The sequence below is a fragment of the Abramis brama genome, assembly GCF_963993115.1.
Source record: "Abramis brama genome assembly, chromosome: 11".
Taxonomy (NCBI): Eukaryota; Metazoa; Chordata; class Actinopteri; order Cypriniformes; family Leuciscidae; genus Abramis; species Abramis brama.
This window is the reverse complement of record NC_139973.1, coordinates 16,435,823-16,459,939: the sequence shown is the minus strand read 5'-3', so window position 1 is coordinate 16,459,939 and position 24,117 is coordinate 16,435,823. Positions and strand designations below refer to the sequence as shown.

At 35.9% G+C, this 24,117-nt stretch overlaps 1 protein-coding gene across 22 annotated transcripts in view; it reads right to left on the bottom strand.

Moving 5' to 3' along the window:
• Positions 1–24,117, bottom strand: part of sgip1a (SH3GL interacting endocytic adaptor 1a) — a 60,992-nt gene that overhangs the window by 23,749 nt on the left and 13,126 nt on the right. For 16 of the 22 annotated variants that reach the window (XM_084128934.1, XM_084128923.1, XM_084128938.1 and 13 more), the window contains 6 exons: positions 10,054–10,117; positions 9,450–9,474; positions 7,985–8,005; positions 7,767–7,829; positions 7,572–7,629; positions 7,228–7,406 (listed from right to left, as the gene is read on the bottom strand). In XM_084128934.1, coding sequence (XP_083985060.1) covers positions 7,228–7,406; positions 7,572–7,629; positions 7,767–7,829; positions 7,985–8,005; positions 9,450–9,474; positions 10,054–10,117 — 410 coding nt within the window. Of the gene's footprint in view, positions 1–7,212; positions 7,407–7,571; positions 7,630–7,766; positions 7,830–7,984; positions 8,006–9,449; positions 9,475–10,053; positions 10,118–24,117 lie in introns of all 22 variants that reach the window. The other 6 variants (XM_084128932.1, XM_084128936.1, XM_084128940.1 and 3 more) reach the window with 3 other exon arrangements.

Here is a 24,117-nt window from a genome sequence, read left to right as displayed (position 1 = left end):
TTATCAATGTTGAAAACAGTTGTGGTGCTTAACATTTTTGTGGAAACAGAACAGAAAGAACAGAACATTTATTTGAAATAGAATGTTAATGTCTTTACTTGAATTTAATATATTATTTTATATTTATATACAGTACATATATACATACATACATTTTACACAGCCCAAACTTTTGAACAGTAGTTTATATTGAAGCATTTCCCAGATTTTTTTTTTCTTTTATGAAACAACAATAAATCTGTATAGGCATGATGCATAATAAGGCTATGGCAAAGTGATGACATTTTTAGATTAGCCACTATTTATGTGTTTTCCCTGATACAAAACTATTGAACACCTTCAGAAAATGTATAAAAGAGCGAACAAGATGGGCTCCTTTTAATGGTATTTGTTCAATTATTTTGGAGCATCACACTTCACAGCTCCAATCTCCAAAATGAAAAAGCACTCTGGACATTCTAAAATATTTCTTCTCATGGGGACTCCATAAAAGAAAAGTCATATGGGTTTGTAACAAGTTTAAGGTGAATAAACGGCAACATTTTCGTTAGTTTGGGTGAACATTTTCTTTAAATTTCTTTGGCTTGCTACATGTCAACATTAAACTTGGAATTAAGACAGTCGAATGATCAAACAGGCTCTGAGCACACTGGGTTTACAATTTGTGGCTTTATTAACTCTTGTTGGATGACTGCCCATAGAGGCTTAATAAAGAAGCAAAGCTTATCAATAAAACATGAATACCAGCTGGAACCCAGTACCTGGCCGAGAGGTGTGCTATATTAAGAAACCCCATGCCTTTGTGCTTTTGCTCGACTGTAACCCCACCGTTACATTTATCTCTCCCTGCGTTCTGGATGGTTGGCTTGATGTAATATCTCTGCGCTGACTACTCAGGTGGAGTATATTAGAGAATACAACAAGATGTATGAATTATCACTCTACTCTGATGAAATGAGAGAGAGCACGATCACTATTGTATAGTTTCTGTTGTTCAACCTTGCTCACACTTTTCTGTCGAGTATTCATCGCTAATCCATCACCATGGTTACACAAATACGCACAGGTTGCCATGGCAGAGGACGGGCATGTGACTGATGATTAATTCATGAGTAAGGAATGCCAGACGTTCCAATATACTGGACAAAGTGGATTTCAGTCACTGAGGTCAAAATATGTCTGCTTAAAGAACGTGTAATTTTTCGATGTTAAAATACAAAGAAAGTACAAGTAAGCCATTTGTAGGATGATTTTCCTAAAAATTTAATTAGCAGGGTGTAGTTAAACATTTTATAACAATATAACTTTCAGAATGTGCATAGAAATGTATTTGATATTTTCTGAATATACACTACCGTTTAAGAGTTTAGGGGCACTAAAAAGTTTGGTCACAATTTAGATTAGGGTCCAATTCTCATTATTAACTAATTCTTAACTACGACTTATGCCTAAATAAACTCCAAATTATTGCTTATTAATAGTTAGTAAGGTAGTTGTTACGTTTAGGTATTGGGTAGGATTAAGGGATTTAGAATATGGTCACACAGAATAACGCATTAATATGTGCTTTATAAGTACTAATAAACAGCCAATATCCTAGTGATATGAATAAGCAACTAGTTAATAGTGAGAATTGGACCCTAAACTAAAGTGTTACCAAAGAATTTAAAGAAATTGTTATTCGTCAATGATGCATTAAATGTATCAAAACTGAGAGTAGACTATTAAATTTGTTAAAATAAATATCACAGTTTCCACACAAATATTAAGCAGCACAGTTTTTTTCAACATTGATAATAAGAAATGTTTCTTGTGCAGCAAATCATCACATTAGAATGATTTCTAAAGGATCATGTGACACTGAAAACTGGAGTAATGATGCTGAAAATTCAGTTTTGCCATCACAGGAATAAATTAATTTTATTAAAAAAAAATATTACAATAGAAAAGTTAAAAAGATTTTTTATTAAACTGTAGAAATATTTCACAATATTACTGTTTTTACTGTATTTTGAATCAAATAAATGCAGCTTTGGTGGGCATAAGGGACTTTCAAAAACATCTTAAAAAGCTCTGTTTGCTTGAGCATTCTGTTCAGCCCAGCAAATGCAAAAACACTGACTCAACCAAAGGTGTGAATTGGGTGGGGCTGTGCGTTTGTTCAACCAACAGCAGACAGGAGGTTTCACCTGTTTGAAAACATTCAGAAAACTGCTCAAGGTTGTGGATTAGCATTCATTGAGCATACTGAGAGAGGAATTCATAGATGCGCAGATTTAACTTTGGGAATAAGAGCTAATGAAAACCCCAGAAAAGAGAATTACTTTGTGACAGCTAAAGACCAATCTGAGTGTCAATTAATTTCAGGAACAAAGCAGAACAAGAAAAGGTAGGTGGTCCTGAGTTGTAGATCTGAGTAAGACTGATTGACAAGACACAAAAAGGGCTTTAAAAGCTCATTGACAGAGTTGCATGTATCTGTGTATGAATAATTTAGCGTGCGAGTTCTTCTTGTGACACGTTCTGGCCGGGATGCCTACCTATCAGTAGGCCTGCCGCACTATGCAGCGGAGTCATTGTGCCCAGTTTCCAAGCTGAATTATTGAGAGAGAACAGAGCGACACTCTAGTCAAAGAGACTCCGCCTGAAACTCCTACTCTCTCTGACTCCAGATAAAGACACACTCAGTGAGTCAGATAAGACTCATCTACACCATATCTCATCTGAATGACCTCTGTCAGACAGACTTTAGATGATGTCACCAATGAAAAAAGTTTTTAAAAGTCAATACTTCGGTTTGGAGAGATAATCTTTGTGGAATCTTAACCGCACACACCATATGAACCGGATGTTCTCAGCATATTTTCGCTTGTGAGTTAATGGTTATCAAATTATTTAATACAATCTGATGGATGATGGAAATTTGGAAAATGTTATCAGCAAAAGCTAGTCATCTGTATGGTATTCAGAAGGGCTAAAGTAGATGTATTCTAGTTCAAGTTTGTTTATTTCTAGAGCACATTTACTACCGGCTTTTGGCCGACCAAAGTGCTGTACAATAATCTAAACACAATACACATTGAACCAACAACATCACTATCGTCAATCAAAATATGGTGCATTAAAAGATAAGTTCAAGTAGATTACACATTAAAAGCTAATCCAAACAAGTGAGTTTTTAGCGCTGTTTTAAAGCAGCATTATGCAGCTTTGCCGATTTCTTCGCTGTTTTCTCGCTTTTTGCTCGCGGGTTTCTCTTTAGAGCTCCCCCTACAGCTTCGGAATAAATATTTGACAACACTGTCGTCAAAACTCGTTGACGACTCGCCCCCCTACCATCTTCTCCCGCTGGTCCTGAGCATTTGTTTTCAAAGAAGACGGCGAACGCACGGAGCCATGTCCACTGAGGTATGTATGATACACAGAAGGCCAGCATATAAATGTTTAGATAGTGTATGTGTGCAGTGCCGTAAAGCAATTCGTTACATCGCGAGACCTGATATCACGCGATACTTTCTGACGCTGCGGCCGGCGGTCCGCCGGCCCAAAGTTGCAAGTGTGTTTTTTCTGCTCACAGGCGCTCGGGGGGTGCGAGAAGACCACCATTCAACCCGAAAACAGTCATATAACCATTCCAATGACACTGAAGCTGTTCGGTTAAGATAAAAAAGTTACTTAGAGCACCTTTAAACTCAGATAAAGTGGAAGCCATTTTAAGTTGGATAGGAAGATTGTTCCATAGAGTGGGGCCCACCACTTCAAAAGCTCTATTTCCCCTCTTTTTCAAGCGGGTTCTAGGAATACGAAGGAGGGATTTGTTTCCTGATCCCAGTTCTCGATTTGAAGTATATGGGTGAAGTAAATCCGATAAATAAGCTGGTGCAAGATTATTTAAGGATTTGTAAACTAGTAGTAAAATTTTATAGTCGATTCTATATTGAACAGGTAACCAGCGAAGGGATCTAAGAAGCGGTGTCACATGATCAAATTTTTTACCTCCCTTCAGAAAACGTGCTGCTGCATTCTGAACAATTTGTAATCTAGAGATTTGACTCTTAGAAACCCCATAATACAGAGAGTTGCAGTAATCTAGCCTGGATGTTATAAAGGCGTGAATAGCAACTTCTAGAGAAGCATTAGATAGGAAAGATTTAATTTTAGAAAAAGAGCGAAGATGAAAAAAACTAGAGCCCACTACCGAGGCAATTTGCCTATCAAATTGTAAGTTGTTATCAATTACCACACCTAAATTATGAACTTTTGCTGAAATAGTGAAATTTAAAAGATCAAGGTTAGGTAAATATTGTCTTCTATGTTCGGAGGGGCCAAAAACAATAGCTTCTGATTTATCTGAGTTCAAGAAAAGAAAGTTTTTTGAGAGCCATGCCTTTACATCATTCAAACATGCTGATAAATTACTAACAGCATTCTCATTACCGCTGGTCAAAGGCAGATAAATTTGCATGTCATCAGCGTAACAATGGAAGGCTACATTGTGTTTCCTGAAAATGGATCCTAAGGGAAGTAAGTATAAAGAAAAAAGAGTTAAAAAAAAAAGAGTTTTTTTAATTAAAATTGTAAACTGAATTCACAAACACTAAGTACCAAAAGTATCATTGTACTACCATGTACACTACCGTTCAAAGGTTTGGGGTTGGTAACATTTTTTAAATGTTTTTTAAAAGTAGTCTCTTATGCTCACCAAGGCTGAAATACAGTAAAACAGTAAAATTGTGAAATATTATTACAATTTAAAATAACTATTTTAAATTATTTAAAAATGAGTAAAAGTCATTTATTTCCTGAGATGGCAAAGTTTAATTTTCAGCATTGTTACTCCAGTCTTCAGAAATCTCCTTCAGAAATCATTCTAATATGATTGGTGAAACATTTATTATTATTATCAAAGTTGGAAATGCTGTGCTGCTTAATATCTTTGTGGAAACCATGATCCACAAAATCTTTTGTAACAAATCTTTTGTAACATAAATGCTTTATAAAATTATCTTGCTAATTTGAATACTGTTTTGCAAGATAAGTCTGTTTTGAGCCAGTGGAGAATGATTAGACAGGTGCTGTCCACACATATATATTCATCTCCTGAATGCTGCATGAAGGGAACACAAAGACTTTCCAGCATATATTCAAGGTACACCTAAAAATATCATTTAAAACTCCCTAAAACAGCTTTAACTAACAGGATGCAGCTATATAGATTGCCGAAACTCAACAATGTTTTTAGTGAAATGGCAGGTAGGCGTTTTTGGACTATTAAAATGGCATGCAGCTCCATCTAAACTGCTCACACTGTCCTCTCCAGCACCAGCCTCCACAGTGAGATAGCCTCATATTAACCACACATCTACAAGCAAGGCTCCAAAAAAAAAAAAGAAAAAAAAAAGGCCTTTCTACTGTTAGCCAAGTTTGGCTTGTGGCTTTTGTCATCATGTGAATATACAACTGAGTTGACAAGGTTAATACAGAACCTAAAGCACTTCCTCTTTTTCATGAGTATCCTTATACAATACATATAAAATCTGCATCCGTGCAACAAGCTGTTTCCTCTCCTTACTGACAGAAACACTAAAGCCCTGTTCGGACGGGATTAGTTTTACAAGGGTAGATGGAGTAATGTAATTTTATCACAGGACGTCTGTAATAGTAATGGCCAATTCGGATAAGAAATCTCAAACTGTATATATATAAACAGTTAGGTCCAGTCGAACGATTTATTAATTAAATTAATTAAATTCTGATTGGATTCTGTTGGTAATAGGCACTTACCAAAAGCTAAAAGAAGTTTTGTGCCTCTAACAAGTGCTTTCAACCTTCTTTTTGATCTGAATGGTATGTGGAAAACACTTGAGGTTGTCCCACCGCCTAGAACGCAACTGAATGCTTCTTTAAGCACCTCTGTACTTGAAAAAATGTGGAAAACTACTTTTAAGCAGGAAATGACGCAATATTTACGTACATATTTACAGCTGGTCTATTCGCACAGGATTAGCATTACCTGAGGTCATTTTTTTCGAAACTTTTTACAGAAGGTAAAAGTCGCCGTAATCTTTACTGACATTGATTACTGAGATGGCACATTCGGACGGGACTAAAATTATTGAGAAGCTCTAATAATTACTTTACCCCATCTCTCCATGTAAAATTAATCCCATCCGAATAGGGCTTAAGTGTTTCTCAAACTACTTCATGCACTGATTTACTGTCAACATAAACCAGAAAAAGCAGGATTACAATAAACTCACAATATATCAATATGATATATACGTGGAAATGAGACTGATCCTTAATGTAATTGTGGGCAGCAGTGCAAAGTCCAATCTCTGCTAAATTTATCTAAAATTATTATTATTATTTTTTTTTAATTTAAATCAACAGTTTTTCAATAATAGACGAATATGTAAAAGTATGGTATCTGGGGTAAAAAAAACGCCCCTGCTTTTGGGGATAAAGGCACAACATGATGATTTTTCCATTTGGTGACATGACATGGTTATATTCAGATGTTTAATATAATTTATTAAGTTGGCTGTCCACCTTAGAGATAATCACTATATTTATAATAAAACTATGATATTAATCATATATAATAACACATATTTATTGTTACTACTGAAAAGCCATATTGCATTTTTATGGAATCTCCTTCAAAGCTTTCAGAAGTTTTTTTATTTTTATTTTTTTTAATCTGTTTTTAAAATGAACATATTTTAATGACGGTATATTTATTAAACAAAAATGCATTTCCTTTACTTATCGAAATAAACTGAAAATAGTACAAACTTTAGTGAAGTGATTATTTAGATAACTTAGATAGTATGCAAAACTTTAAACTTTAGCAAAAGTATTTGTATCAGTACTGGGGGTAAAAGGGCGGCCTCACCACCTTAAGCAAAACAAACAACTTCAATGATTTTTTTCCCAAAAAATATGTTGATCCATCATTATTTAATAAAAACATAGATTTTTTTATCATTCATACAGTATGGGAGAGCCTTTAGCCCCATTGTACCCTATATAAGCATCATTCCATGGTACTTTCACAGTATCCTTTTTGTAAGGGATGTCCAAATAAGTACTAAGTACAAAACCATTAAGACACAGAGTATCACATGGCACAATATTCTCTGCTATGTTAAGTTTAAGGAAGAAAAAGTGACAAGAAATGATATCATAAGCTTGGGATGCATGGGTAACATTGGCTGGACTCACCAGAGGCGAGGGAGACAGAGCTAAGTTGCCTATGGAGGCTTTTAATTCATCTACCGAGGGAGCTGCAAAGTTAGCGTCTGCTGGCAGGGGTTTGATTTTGATCTTAAACTTTTTGCGGTGGTCCTCCTCTTCTTCAGACTCACTGGAGGAGAAAAAGTGAGTCTTCTCTTTGGGGGCTGGTGGAGGGCTGTTAAGGGATCAGTTGTAAATTCCCATTATTACAACACTGGATGAATTTTATAGACCTTACACATTCTTAAGAATTAAATAACACAATTATGAATTTTTATTGGCAAAATTGTCAAAATTAAATCAAAATCATTTATGGCTCAATTAAAGGATATCTCCCTCTTCCTCCTCTGGCCTGATGCTATATCCTTCTTCATCTACCTCAGGCGAGTTCTGCAAGAGAAAAGAACTGAAGTGAGATTTTATTACAGAAGCAGTAGTATTATTTGATAGTTTAAATTAAATGGCCATTAATGTAGTAGGCTTTAGCTGTCATATGCTTTACTGAGTATCTTGAAAGATGTACTTACATATCTCTCCCAATCAATCTCCCCGCAGAAGCCATTTGGAGCCCCATTGGTCTTTTTCTGTGACTGAGCAAATCAAAACACAACTTTAGCAACATCACTCAAATTCCCTGATATTTAGATGAGATGAGTTTGGGCCTAGTTAGGGGTGCCGCTGAATCTACAGGTGCTTAGTGAGTATTCACTTCTAGCTAAAAGACTTCTATCTCTATATTCAGTACCGATTCAGTCTCTTGGGCTTCCTGTGTCACGGTCATCCATCATGAAGAAAATAAAGACATAATTTGAATTATTTTCCACCATTTCAAATCTCGAATTCAAATAAGGCTTCACATAAAAAGAAATTGCTTACATTAACACTGATTATCTGATGCATTAAAACTAGGGCTGTCAAACTATTAAAATATCAAAAGACACAAAGGTATGGTCTAAAGCACAGGGCGCAAGTTCACTTAGGGCGTGTCCGAATCCACTTTTGCTAGTTTAACGATGGGAAAAATGGTCGGCGCGCCAGGCGCATGGTCTAAAAGGGTTGTCCCTATTCTCTTAAAGGAGAACTCCGGTCAATTTTAACATTGAGCTAATTTTTTGGTACATTTGGAGTGCTGTCAGTACAGAGAACAACGACAAAAATCGGTGTTGCCTACACCGTGTTATCCTCTTTTTAAAATTTGCACCCTGTTGACTTCAATGGGGCAAGTTTTAAACCTGCTTTTAGCCTCTTAACATCCTTGATGTGTCATTACAAGTGCCCAGCCATGTGAGTGATTCCTTCAGAGTGAACACGGGTGAATCTGACTGCAGTAGATGTGAAAGATATGAATAAAAATGATGTTTATTCAGCCAGCGCACATACCTGTATTTACTTCCTGTTTTCGGTCGAAGTCCACAGTAGTCGATTGTCGAGTTCACACGCGTGATCACAGGTACTAAACCTAAACCTAACCTAAACATCATTTTTATTCATATCTTTCACATCTACTGCAGTCAGATTCACCCGCGTTCACCCCGAAGGAATCACTCACATGACCTGTGCACTTGTAATGACACATCAAGGATGTTAAGAGGCTAAAAGCAGGTTTAAAACTTGCCCCATTGAAGTCAACAGGGTGTAAATTTTAAAAAGAGAATAACACGGTGTAGGCAACACCGATTTTTGTCGTTGTTCTCTGTACTGACAGCACTCCAAATGTACAAAAAAATGAGCTCAATGTTACAATTGACCGGAGTTCTCCTTTAATGAGTAATTGGTGTGTTTTGGTATTTATGTGCATTAAACCAATCAGAGTCTCATCTCCCATTCCCGCTTTTTACTTTACAAAGAATGCAAATGACTTTACTTTTGTTAAATCCCATCAAGGCTTATTTTATAGTTATTTTATTTTATATTTGTCATCCTTTACTGATAAATGGATGGTCTTCTAGGCTGTTCTCCGTGTGTGTGTGTGTGTGTGTGTGTGCTTGCCTTGCTGCTTTAATTAGCTCAGAATATTTAAATCACTCAGTTCTCAGAATTCACAAAGAACAGAATGAATTCATATGTTGAATAAACATTTAATTAATTTGCTTATGTTAATGCATCAACTTCTGCAGCCTTAATTAAAACAAACATCGATTCAAATTCCAAAATACAAATAATAGCACATTTGGCTCTTGAAATGATGCTGTAAGTTAAGAGGTACTTACTCCACCATCTCTGTCTGGTGACCCCCTAAAAACAGAGAACACAAAAGAAAGAGACAAAGAGGTCTTTAATGCCCACTTAAAATGCAAGCCTCTATTTTTTCAACTCAAGCACAGAAGCAATTAACCAGGCTTTGCTGTGAGGCACAGTAACACCTGTGTGTTGGGCCTCAAACAGACACACTCTCAAAACAGACATCCTCTATTCATCTACAGCCTTTTCACGCCATGAAGCAAGGGATAGGGATTCAAAGCATGCAAGCAGCAAATGCTCCATTACTGATGAGTTTGTGAGAGAACTCCATCAGCCTGTCTTTGGAAGCACAGCTATTACTATAAGTTCATTAACTCTGTAAAGGCTGACATGTGAAATAATAGTCAGAAAAAAAAAAAAAAAAATTATTTAATGGAACAATTTATTGAACCTTTAGACAAAATCTTTAAAAAAGTTTGCATATTTGATACACTAGGCTTTTATTACTTATATAGCATGATATGGGATAATAAAGGAGTTCATACTTGTGGAGAAAAACTCAAAGTTTTGATCAAATATGATACAGTAGGCTTTATACTGGTTAATACCGGTGTATAAATTAGTGAAACTTACGTAGAGTCAGTGTCCTTTTCTTTCTTCCGTATCCCGAAGGCCTTCCTGGTGCGTTTTTTCAATCCTGTGGTGCGTAGAGATCTATTAGTGTTCTAATTTGATATGGGTCAAAAAAGCACAAAAACACAGTACAGCCTCATAGACACAGACACATGGCATCACACATTTACAAATGTGCTGTAACTGTAGGTGTGTGTATCTGTGTGTGAATGTAGGTGGGTGGATGTTTGTAAAAAAGAGAATGTTCAAAGACCTATGACATTTCAGATCAAACAATGAACTGAATCTATTACTGAATTACACTGCTGATTCAAAATTGATTTCAGCGCCACTTTCAAAGACAGAAAGCATTAGCATTTGGCAAATTCACAAACTGACACAAAAAAAACCTCAGTAATTTGGCACAGATTAAATTTTTTTGACAAGAGCTTTAAAAATATGTACATATTTTTTGTCCCAATATTCTGTTTCACTTGCAAATTTCACAATGAAGATGGTCAAAACTTCAGTTTCACATTAGCTGTTTCCATCCAGCTATTTTTAATCAGCATTTTGGGATATCGCATTAAAAAATGCTGGATGGAAACGCCAAGACACGCATAAATTAAAAAAAAATTACATATAAAACTCAATTGCGCTCAATTGAGGCGTAGGCTTATTTTTATCCGATAAGAAGCCATGAGCACAAACTACGATGGAAACACATTTCCTGAACAAAACACTCGATGTGCTACAAAAAACTCACTTGACTTTGCCTCAACAGTGATTGGATAATTGGACTAACCAGCAGACCAATTTCATTGCACAGCATCTCAAATGTTGGCTTGATCATTCTGAAATGTCTGAGCCAAAGTCTGTCATCAGAATGATTTGGTTTAATGACCTCCCAGAGGCGTCTCACACGATTGCATTCCCAAACATCAGGCATCCGAATGCAAGATAACATGACAGTGTTTATTGCGTTTCGTATGATGTAGGAAAAAAAGAGTAACATTGACTACCTTGTTCCTTGCAATTTCTATTTTCATTTCAGATATTTCGCATCAATTTCCCGGGAAGTGATGATTTTGTTCTCTTGAACACATGGGATGGAAACGCTGGTTTATTTGCAAATGTTTTATGAGATATTCCAATTTTGAGCATAATTTAGATTCGCAACTTTGATTGGAAACATAGCTATTTACTTTAAATAAGATTTATTTTGTGTGTGTAAATTCTGTCCTCCAAATTTAAATGAATGTATTCAGTGTGTTTTTATTATGTTCACTTGTTCACCCCAAATAATAATGATAAAGCAAGGTTCAACTACATTATAAATTAAAATTTTAACCAAGGTAGATTTTAACCCGATTGATTGAACTGTATTCTCAGGACATGCGATTTAAATGCTGTGGTTTTATACTCATTCATTTTATTATTATTATAAATACTTTTTGTTAATAGAATTACAATTTCTGTATGCTACAGCAATAATTTTATATTTTGTGTGTTAGTCTTTCCATGTTTTATGATACTCTGTGTTTAACTCTTTCCCCGCCCGCGGTTTTGAAAAAAGTTGCCGGCCACCACCAGCACTTTTGACCATTTTCACAAACATGTCATGGCCCCTAGAATATTTTGTTTGTATAAATATCTGAACAATATATTAAAAGAAAGAACAGACCCTGCTTTAAAAAACAAAACAAAAAAAAAGTTTTATTTTATTTTCATGCATTCTTTTTTTTATATCAACACTTGAACGTGGGTAAGTTTCATAAAACAGCAACATTTTGAGCAAAAAGCTGATCATTCGGATTCAGAACGATAATCAAACAAAGATGGAGTAGATCAAGACCCTCACACGGTCCTATAGCTCGTCCTGGGTCGACATTTCATTCAGAAAATTCCGTAAATGGTGGGGAAGCGTTGTCTCACAAATTATGAAAATTAGCGAAAGAGTTAATAACATTGATCGTGGTCTCATAGCTGTTTTTTGGAGCAAAGAAAACATAAATGTCTATACAGGAACTGACTGAAAATAACCCCACACTGATAAATATTATCTGGAGTAAAATGAATCACAGTCTCCCTATAATTTACACAGCCAAAACATCCTCAAACCCAAATTACAGTAAATACCCATAAAGTCATGTGGACATGAGGACATGATTGTGCAGCAGGGGCATGTGCGCCTCACAGCCATTGGGCCTGCAGGGCTCTGAGTCAGGCTTCGATCCAGTCAAGCCTCTGCAGTGACAGGGAGCTCCAACATGGCGGATGGCATTATTGATCTTTACTAAATATTTCCTAACACATCCACAGGCTAAAACGCCGCCATCTGGCTGAGAGCGAGGAGAGAAGAGAATCTATTTATCAGAGCCATCTCCAGAGAAATTTCCAGACATCGCCTTGTTTTCAGTTTCCTTACATGTTCCTCTGTTCTTGATACATCTCTTCAAAGAAACTGTTCCTTTTTTTCTGATTAAAAAACAAGTCATTCAAGATAACTAAAAAGGTGCAAATGTAAAGGGAGTTCACAGTGCAGAGGATGTTTAGTGAAGTGTGCTACAAAGAGACAAACACTGAAGGAAAAAAGACACAAATTTAACACGAGGAAAGTAGACGTTTTACTTTGTGCACTTGAACTAGCCGTGAAGTGATGACTCGAAAGCTTGACAGGGTTGTGCTGTCTGTGCATGTACTTAAATACAAAATATGCTAAATATTAAACATACTAATCTCCAGAAGGTAATTACCTAATCAGGATCTTCTGGTAGAGTATACGGTATGTGGGTCTTTATAATGCAACAGAAGCAATCCAGCAGTTCTGCCTCTCAGGGTGGATAAATTAATAATATGTTTATATTCAAAGAGCCCTAGAAACAGGTTTGAAGCAATTAAGATTTTATGTAATAAGTGGTTAGGCTATAGTATGCTATTTTAGGCAGAAATAACTGTTTTGCTATTAACAATACATTGTTATTTGGTATACAATAGTTGGTGGTGGAAGGCTGTTCATTCTGGCCAAAATGTAAGACAAACATTTACAGGCTCATAAAAAGGCCTAAATTTGATTACAAAAAAGAACTGCAGAGGTACCATGGTACAATCATGGCATCAAATGATAATGACATGGCACTTTGGTATATAAACCATGTCACTAAATGGTTATCATTTTCTCATACCATAGTACTTCCCAAAACGTGCTACTTTTTGGTAGCCTACTTCATTATAGTGCAACGTTAAAAGAGTAGCTTTTAGAAAGAACTGCTGCGTCATCTTTGGTTCACATGGATCAAGCTCTTTAAAGCTTTAAATCTGAACCCTGGCATATCACGATTTCACCTAAATCCACATACTGGCAAACACAGAAGCAACTACTGTATATCAGCACAATTCGTGATGCATTTGAGCTAGCTGCTAAAACAGATTATGGTCTCTGTGAACAACACACAAACCCCAGCGTGGTTACACATTCCATTTGAGCTAACCCCCATGAGATGGCTGGAGTTCATTTTTTGACAACAGGGATTTCTAAACACAGCATAACACTAATTAATGGCTACGAAAATAATAGCTTCCGAATGTAAGCATGATGACGGAAGTGGAAACGTGATTACCAGGAGCTAACTCATGGAGTGATGGCCAGAGAAAATGACAGCACCAACCGTCCAGGGACACCACTTAAGCAAACAGGAAAAGTGAAGACGATGTGGAAATAAAGATAGATGGTATTTAGGGTTTTAGAGACTACAGAAAAAACAGTAGTGGTTAAAAGCAACAAAGCTTAATTGTCAGAGAAAATGTTGGCGAGACTGTAGGTGCCACAGAGCTGGTATTCAACTGTGACAGGAGTGCAACTCATGTTTCATCAAGATAATAGTGATCTTCTTTCTGCTATTATAGCCAAGAAAGGTTTTCAAGAGCTCTCCAGGGCATTTTACTCAACAGAAACTACTGTAAATGCTAGAGACATGACAATACTTCATCACAAAAACTCATGTCCAGATTACAAAGTACATATGACGTCACATGCACTGGAAAAACCAATCTGAGGAAATTACTAAATGGAAATGATTGATTAGCAACACAAGTGTTTATTTGTTAGTCCATCCTTTGTAAATATAGCCTATACAGTATGAAGTGAACTTAGCAATCTTTGCCTCTAAAGAAGATAACATCCTGCAAGGCAAAAACATTGTGCAATAGTTTTATACAGACACACATTGTCCTCCACATATAACACACAAACCTCATTAAAGATGGCAATAATGTACTGTGCCCTGTACATACTGTAACAGTGCACAAATTAACGGAGAGCCCAAGGGCCCTTATCGTCTATTTTGCCAATTTACCTAAAATGTCCACTAGTTTCGAGCACAAAATGTGGACCAAATAGCCTACTCTCTTCCTTGGGTCCAGGTGGCTTCACTCTACGCCATGTGCACAAAAGACCAACAGACACACACTCATACACTCTCATCCACACATGCTAAATGACTGCACATACTCAAAAGACACACTCTGCTTGAAAATCTGCCCCTTCAAAATGAACATTCTTTTATAATTTATTCACTCTTCCAAACCAGAATACTTTTTTTTGTGGAACACAAATGATGATGTTTAGCAGAATGTTTACGCTGCTCTCTTCCATAAAATGAAAGCGGGTTCAGGGACTGTCAAGTAGAGGGCTGCACTAGGATTGGAATCCCACGGTTCCCATGGGACCCAATGTAAATCTCGTGGGAGTGGGATGTTTTACCTTTGCTGCGGATGGAAATGGACGGTCAGAAAATATAGCGCGGGTCCCGGGATTTGGTGCGTAACAACGAGAATTGGTGTTTGTGCTCTTGGGAGCGTCAAAGGTTTCTATTTACAACATGTTTTTGCAGCGTTAAGCAATACAACCAAACACAAACATATCTGTTGATTTCTTGAACGCAATGGCAAATCAGAAATGTTTAGGATTCATCGTCTAAAACGCTGGAGTTTTTGCCCAGTGCTGAGTTCTGCACCCTCGCAAATCCTCTTATTATAAGTTCACTTATAACAAACAAAGTGTAGATATTATGTAGGCTAAATAAGCGGTCTTTGCGCGCTTTCTAGACAATATATATTCAGAATTCGAACAAACCTTTTGTTTTGCTGCATTAGGTAAGGCAATGGTTACGTATTATTGTTGCTAGGCGACATATAACTTTATAGCATAACTATTTCATGACTTTCTATTTAAGTGTTTTACTTTTTAAGCGGAAGCGCATTTCCTTAGCCTCACCATAGAGTTGGTTCACCCTCCACCTATGGCCCTAACGTTTGTGTACATTTTTCACAAACTCTACAAGCTGTGACAAAATGTTTGGAGGTGCGGGCTGGAGTGAATACAAACATTGCGGGTGTGAGTGGAACACACACGTCGCGGGAGCAGAAGGTAATGGTCAGAAATTCAGCGGTAGCAGGATGAAGATAACAGTCCTGTGCAGGGCTCTACTGTCAAGCTCATAAAAAAGTATCATAAAAGTAATACATAATGACTTGTGTGCTATAGTACAAGTCTTCTGGTAGCTTTATGTGACAAACAGACTCAAAATGTTCACTTTTATTTTTCAGAAAAGAGCAGATTGGACATTCTACTATCAATAACTCCTTTTGCATTCAACAGAAGAAATACAATAAATGAGACCATGAAATGCATGAATTTGAATGATATTACCTAATAGAGCACAGTGAAACCACTGATGTCATCAAAAGGTCAAGGGCAGAAAACTATCAAGCCTCATTATAAAGTCTACATCAGCCTCCAAAATGGCTGTATTATCACAGCACCTATCACAAACAAGTGCATTTCCAAAAAAAACATAACTCATAAACATCTGCAACTTCAGAGAAAAACCATTAAGCGAGGCAGAGTCCAGTTCCTACTGGTATTCAGCAGGGGATAAAGAGGAAAAAACAAGAGAAACTAAGATAAATCTGTCGGGTTTTTAATTCCAGAATATCACTGCCAGATTTACTTAGACGGGGATTAATGCTTGACAATCAGTTCATCTGGAGAGAGTGGAGCCATCACAATGTGAGAAGAGATCAGAGAGCACAAGCAATAATCTTAAAGTCTCTCTGTATCCACACAGCTACTATGATGCCAACGTGATCCCCTAAATCATGGGGTCAGGGTTGATCTTAATCTGAGAGTATCATTACCAAATCTGAAGACAGATGGCTAAATGTATAGGCAGAGCTGATTGATGTTCCTAAAAGAGAAAATACTGAACACACAAATAAAATAGCAATAACTTCCATGTCCTCAGGACATCATCTTGAGAAAAACATACACTCAGTTGGTGACTTTAAGCAGCAGGTAACTTACATAATAAAATGACTGACAATTCTTTACCACTAAAAATGTCAGTCTAAATAAATCTATATCTCACAAAACCATTAACATGCCAAAGACTATTCTTGTTGTCTTGATAAATATTTTGTTTTGAAAAGTTATGAAAGCTTTATTAATTTTTCATGAACAGTTAATTTAGTTGCATTCACGAAGAACTGAATGCAGTCCCATCAGTATGTTTACGTAGTAGAAAAATGCATTAATGTATTCTATGACTGAGTCTAGAGGCAGACTTGGCAACCTCATTTACTCCATGTTCAACAACTAAATGGCGAGAGCCTTTGGGTAATAGTTTTGTGCTGGCCAGCCATGGGTTGCTACAAGCTATTAGTAATATCAGCCAAAAAAATATTTGCCTTTCTTCCAGTACTGTACTTTATTCTTTCAGGAGTATTATTGTTGAAGTATAAGACAAAATAAATTAACTAATTAACTGAAACATTATTAAATAATTTGTTATCTCTTAGTACTTACTAATACCGTGATATCATACATATTATAAGATTGTGGATATATACACAATATGTTATACACTGATGTTCAAAAGTTTGGGGCCATTTTTTTTTTTTTTATGTTTTCGAAAGTCTCTTCTGCTCACCAGGTCTGCATTTATTTGATAAAAAAATACAGTATAACAGCAATATTATAAAATAATATTACAGTTTAAAATAACTGTTTTGTATTTTCATATATTTTAAAATGTAATTTATTCCTCTGATTGCAAAGCTGAATTTCCAGCAGCCATTACTCCCGTCTTTAGTGTCACATGATCCTTCCGAAATCATTTTAATATGCAGAATTAGTGTTCAATAAACATTTTTTATTATTATTATCAATAGTGAAAACAGTGCTTCTTCATTTTTTTTGTTAAAACTTTTTTTTCTTCAAATTTTCAAAAGATTGTTCTAATTTACCCTGCAGTCTTACAAGCATAATTATTATATTATATTATATTATATTATATTATATTATATTATATTTAAATATTATACTGTATAGTATAAAATATTGTAAGGCTGCATGGGAAAATCGGAGCAGTCTTTTGAAAATGTAGAAGTTTATCCAAATTGAAATACTATGAGGGAAAGAGATTATATGTAGAAGAGTGACAAACTGTAATGCAATCAATTTGGTGTATTTATTAGTATTTCACAGGCTAAAGATTTCAGCTCTTTTTCGCTAAGATTAAGTGACATCAACAAATTGAATGTTACCTTCAGTCGTGTTCACTCATGTCAGAACTAAAACACTGAACATCATGCAATTTTAAAATAATATCTTAGCAAACAAAACAAAGCAGAAGTATGGGGTAACTCAGATTGAGATTTCCCTGGAGAAAACCAAGGAAGCACTCAACAGTGGAATGTAAATATCACGCTGTATCCGAAGTCCTCTTCAAAAATCCACTTTGTTTTGGCTGCTTTATGAAGATGTTTAACTGAGATGCTGTAAAAATCATGTTTTTGCTGTGTTCCTTCACTTCCAGTCAAGCACAGTGCCAGTCACGTTGCTTCAACACGTTATGACTAACAAACACTTAAACCTGGCCAACTCATTTGGTTAAAGGATGGTGGAGGCCATTTTTCTCATTGTTATGGAAATACACCGACAGTCATGCAGAATAACTGAGTGTTTACTAAACGAACGGTAAACATCGCTGCATCTGCACATGTAAAATAACCACCACTCTAGAAATGGCTGTAAAGATTCGTTTCTACTCTCGGCCGACAGAAGAGGATCATGACATATCACTTGAACTTTTATCTTTTTAGATTTTAAAATTTCATCAATTTTAAATGAACTCCTGTGGCATTAAATATATTCTTACCGAGAAAATGGCCGTTACATTTAATTACGCATTATGTTTCCGCATTAACATCCTCTCTGCTATGAAGCTTTCATGGTATCCCACAATCTTATGTGCAAAAATAAGTTGCAATGGCCCCTACATGATCCCCAGAGTCAAAGGCATAGAATATACCTCACAACAATGTCGTGCATTTCAGCAACTAAGAGCTTATAAAGTGAAGTACAAGCTATGTTATGTCTAAAGGTACATTATTTGAATTGAAATGTAATTTCATACATTACTGCAAATTACCATATAACTCATATAAATTACAATCTGAAGCAATTATATTAAATCACACCATCTCTGGTGGAGGTCTGGGCACTCTGTGTAAGACAAAAGAGGGAAGTATAGCTCTCGTGCCAGAATATGTGACATGCGCCAAGTCCTTGAGCTGACTGCCAGTGAAACAACCAACCAAGTGTCTTTGTCCATGTGTCTGAGCATAATGAATGCTGATGCCAATCAGTTGTAAGATTGACAATAAAATTGTAGCTTGTGATATCTGACAGAAACTAGTAGGTTGCCGTGTTAGAGAGCAACTAAAAGTAGTGACACTATTCATAGACTGGAATATAAAGTTTTCAACAAAAAAGCAATTTTTTAATGCTACTCTGTAACTTATCATTTTATATAACTTATCGTATTTTTTATTTTTTTAGTGTTTGGCTTCATTTTAGTTAGCTTCTTGCAATGTAAGCATATTGCAATGGAGCTCAGCATTTTTAAAAACAGTGCGGGCCTTTTCAGTACAAAGCTACTTTTTCTAACAAGTAACAAGGTAGAATTTTTTTTAAATGCTACACTGTTACTTGTTTTTCGCTTGTTGTGTTTTGATTCATTGTAGATAGCAATCTTTTTGTTAGCATTTTGCAGTTTAGCTTAGCTTAGCTTAGTTTTTAAAAACAGTGTAGCCTTTCCAGTACAAAGCTACATTTCCCAACAAGTAACAGCTTGTAAGCAACAAGCTACACTGTTAGTTGTATTTTTCACTTCACTTCTTTTTGTTATCATTTTGTAGTGTAGCTAACTGCTTTTGAAACAGTGTAGCATGACTAGTAATGGAGTAACTTCAAATTAGGCCTATGTGTAGCTTATAGCTTGGCCAGCTACATTTTCAATGTAGCTTCCTTAACACTCATCTATTAAAAGCAAACTTGAATTACTTGATCCTCTAGACCACAGGCTTCGGCTTCAACCAGACACAATTTAGCATTCACTGCGTCTGCTCTACTACATGGAAATCCTGTTTATTAAAGACAATCTTCACATTGAACTAATTCAGCACTGGCAGTGAATGAAGATTCTTTGTTGAGAAGCAGATGGAGCATCATGAGACAGAAGCAGATGGAGAGAGAGTCACAGCACAGGGAAGCTCACACACTATGAACATTAAAAGATCAGCTGCTTCTGCCTCAATGCAACATCAACAAGTACAAAAATCCCAGCATCATTTAGTAGATCTTTTCACTTTGTAAGCCACAGTCCGTTTTGTATATTCCTGCCACAGGTTTTTGATACAAGAACAATTGTAGAATAGTTACTTTGGGAAATGATTTTGGCCATTATGTTCATTTTCGAGTATAAAACGAAAAGAGACAAGACCTGTCGGGATGTAACGGAATTAGCAACAGATCTTTTTTTTTTGTATTGTGACGTATGAGTGAAACTGATAATCTAAAAAGAAACAAAAAATTTCCACAGGACTTTCCACAGTTTGTAGATTGGATGGAGGCAGATCTGAATGTGAGTCTCCACAGAGAAATTTGTCATTTCACCAGAAGAGTTATGAAATTTTGATTTAAAAATTACTCAATTTATTTTTAAATGTGTGAAGGAATCATTCACAATAAGGCCAAGAAGATATATTTAGAAAAATAAAGGGTGAATTTCCATTTCATGCTGACTTTAACTACATAACTGATGTTCATTTTTTCTCCTACAGTTTTCAGTCTTAGTACTATTCTCTCTCTCCCTCCATGGGTTTTTTACATTAACCTCTATCTTTAATCTTGACTTTGCACATGGGAGTTCTCTTCATCTGGATTTGAGCGTGGCAGCAGCTATGTTTGTGATGGGTTGCTCTTTTCAGATTGCTCTTTTCCTCCACCACCCACATAGAGATAGAACAGGCAATTTTTTTAATGATAATTATCATCTCTAAACATATTTATGACAACAACAACAACAAACAGCAGCAAATTGAAAATCTATGTTGAACATTTGTCTTTATGCTTGTAAGCAATATTTTAAATAAAGAGGTTTAAAATTGACATAAATAAAGGTGAAGGGAGCAGGATCAGTAAAAGGCAGAATATTTTAAATATGTAACCAAATTATGAAAATAAGATCATACCATAAATACTATATAATACATGCCTGTAGTATTTACTAATGTTATTGTATCTGCACCACTCCTACTCGGAAATAAATTATATAATTGTAAAGAAGTTCAGAACACTGTTTGCAAAAGCACAAATCCAATCTCCCTGCATGAGATAGTTACTGACGATGAAACATCCACACACATGCACACATTTTACATGACGGAGAGACAAGAGAGTGCAGTAGTGCGGTTTAGCCTTCAGGCCTCACCAGCTGATGCTCTTTGGCCACATTTACATTACAACCCACAAATGTTGGGCAGGAAAAAAGCACATGGATTTGATATTCTCAGATCAGTTTCAAGACTCATTTATAAGTGGAAATCAATCTGATATGAATCGAATACGTGCATTTGCGTCTGCCATGTAAGCAGACAGATCGGATATTCCCGTCAATGCGAGTCATACGTCATTGAAAAAGAGACGGTGGTGAATGACGTCATCTCAGTTGGACACCAGTCACAGCGATTACAGCAGAGATCTTTGCTACATTCGCCCAGGCTGCAACAAGGGCTCTCCTCTTTTTCTCTGCCTTAAAATGTAATTTATTCCTTTGATGGCAAAGCTGAATTTTCAGTATCGTTACTACAGTCTTCAGTGTCACATGATCCTTTAGAAATCATTCTAATATGCTGATTTAAATTACATTTTAAAATATATTCAAATAGAAAACAGTTCTTTTAATTTGTTATTTTGTTATAGTTTTTACTGTATTTTTGATTAAATAAATGCAGCCTTGGCGAGCATAAGAGACGTCTTTCAAAAACAAAATTGTAATGTTTCCAAACCTTTGACAGGTACTGTACATGTATACAATTTACAGTTTTTTCTGTTCTAGGAAAACAGTGCAAAACACTGCAAAAAAAAAAAAAAAAAAAGGGGGGAAAACATGTTGCACTATAATGATTTTTGCCCAATCAAATGTTGTACGACTAGCAACCAACTATCAGTAAAATAACTAAACCCCCTTGGCTTAAAATGTGTGGTGACACATCTTGCACTTTGTAAGGGAATAATATTATGAATTATGTTACACGAATTTAGCAGCGCTCAGCAAAATCAGATCATTCTGCTTTGCTTCCCACAGTGTGTGGATGACTGTTTTTCAGTCTCTAATACTTCACCGTCTTCTAAGTATGTCCTGGTCTCCTGATGTAGATGCTTTCCCAAGCGGATATATTTAAAAACACTGTTTTTGCATTATAGTGTGGACTGTGAGGTATAGTGGGATTGTTGTACCTGCATTCATTTTCATAATGTTGTAAAATATATATATATAACTTTGTACAATCTTCATATTAAATCCCTGAAAAGATGATAAAACTTATCCTGTGGCGAAACAAGAAAGCAATTGCATTTTAGACCATTTGGAATGACGATTTTAAGTGCAACCTGAACGCACTTAGTGGCGAAATATATTTCTATTTCTAAGTGATTGTGCCAGAAGAACAGCATGAGAACTTTATGTCTGGTCCCTCTGTCATTTCTCACTGAGCTTTTGTTACATTTCACATTTCAGTAAGATGATTTATGCACTTTCAGATGTTTCAGTGTGGAAGAGCAGCTTTTTGAAAGCGCTAGTGTGGAAAGAGAGCGCTTTGAAATGAAAACGCCATTTTGAAAAGAATCTGGATTCATTCAGATGTAGCCTGAGAGGATCACACAAACTCAACACACAGTTCAGGGCAGCTACACAATGCCTTCTGCTCAGATTCTGCTGATTCGTTCTCCTGCCCCGTTCTCTTTCCTGATGCTCACTGCTGATGATAAAAATCAATGGAGCCTCTATTGTCTAGAGAAGCAAAGTAATGAAACCTAATCAGGATGACTCATCTTTAGGACAGGGACAGAGCAGTATGGGGTCCACAGCCATTGTCAGTATTGAACTCATCTGAAGCCCAGTTACACATGGAATGGCCTCCATATCAAATGAACCACCAATATGGCTACATCTAGATAAAAAAATAAAATAAAATAAAAAATCTGTTTAAAACATTATTTAACAAATAATTAACCTTTAATGAAAAGTTACTAGTTTTAAACGCATATCATATCTGTATCCCCTTTAAAACGGTGATCTGTCCCAACTCTTCACTTTCTCAACTGTATCCAACAATTAAAATCATACAACAGTGTATAATTTGCAATAATCTGTTGAATTAGTATTCAAGTCATTGTAGTAAAAAAGAAATGTATTTATTAACTAATATTAATAGAAAAAAAAAAATAATTTTGAGCATAAGTACTTTTACTCTATGATGGGAAATAATGTTTTTTTTTGTAATTTTACAAATTAGAATTAATTTATAGGAAATACAAATGTATAAATAACAATCAGTTGTTTGATTTTTTTAATTTATTATTTATTTCTATAAATTTTGTATCTGCTTGTTAAGTCTGAAGTCATGCATCGCTGTTTCCCAGTCCAAACCATCTATCAGACACTAAATGCAGACAACAAGTGGTGCTAGTACACTCATGATGTGATGTAATACTACTGAAAAAGTAATAATCTCAGATGGCCAGACAGTGATTCATCTTTTATGAGTCGTTAAAATATTGGTATGCCATGAGCCCGAACACTGCATGTGTACACGGTTTCTAAAAGCTTAGCTTAAATGTGTGATATGAATCCAAAAAGTCACTAAATGTCACTAGATGACATCATGCATCAATTAGCATATTTGTGACATCATCACATTGTACTTTTAGCAAACCCTAAAAATTCAGCAGTTCAGTTTACAAATCCAACAATATATACACATTAAATCCCGATTGCAACATTTTTCCAAAGATGAAAAATTAACTGCAAAGCTTAAGATCAGAGTTGACAGTATTTCAAGATCCATGCACAACTTCACAATTGACCCTTCGCTAAGCCCCGCCCTCCTTAGTTACTGTTGCTACGCCTGTCAAGCTTTTGCGCCTGGCACGTCTATTACAGTATGTATGCACTGGTTTCAGACATTCCTAAGGAGATAATTAGTAATTTTTGGCGAACAGGTGAAAATATGAGAGAGCAAGACTGCAGTATGCATTCGAGGGCTATATCCACGACATAATATGCAAACGATTAGAGAATAATTTCATCAAAATTGAAGCTAAAATCTATAACGTTAGGTCCCCAGCGCAAGCAGCAGCCGCCTCATACGCTGACCATTTAAATGGGAAACACACGAATTGAGGAACAGCTTTGTGCATGCACAGCAGGGTAAATGAAATGTGAAAATATTCTAATATTTATAAATCAAACAGCTTATCCATATGTATCGTGGAATAAACACAAGACATTAGCCTGACCACTTTGCAATGATAACATTCTCCCGCTTATATTTGTAGTGCGCCAGGCTAACGTTACTGCTCACACGTCGTGGGTCACATTAGTGACTACTGTTATGAACTGATTAAGTTTGCATACCAAACTTTCCCTTGGAGATCTCCGGCAAGCCCCCTGATGTTCC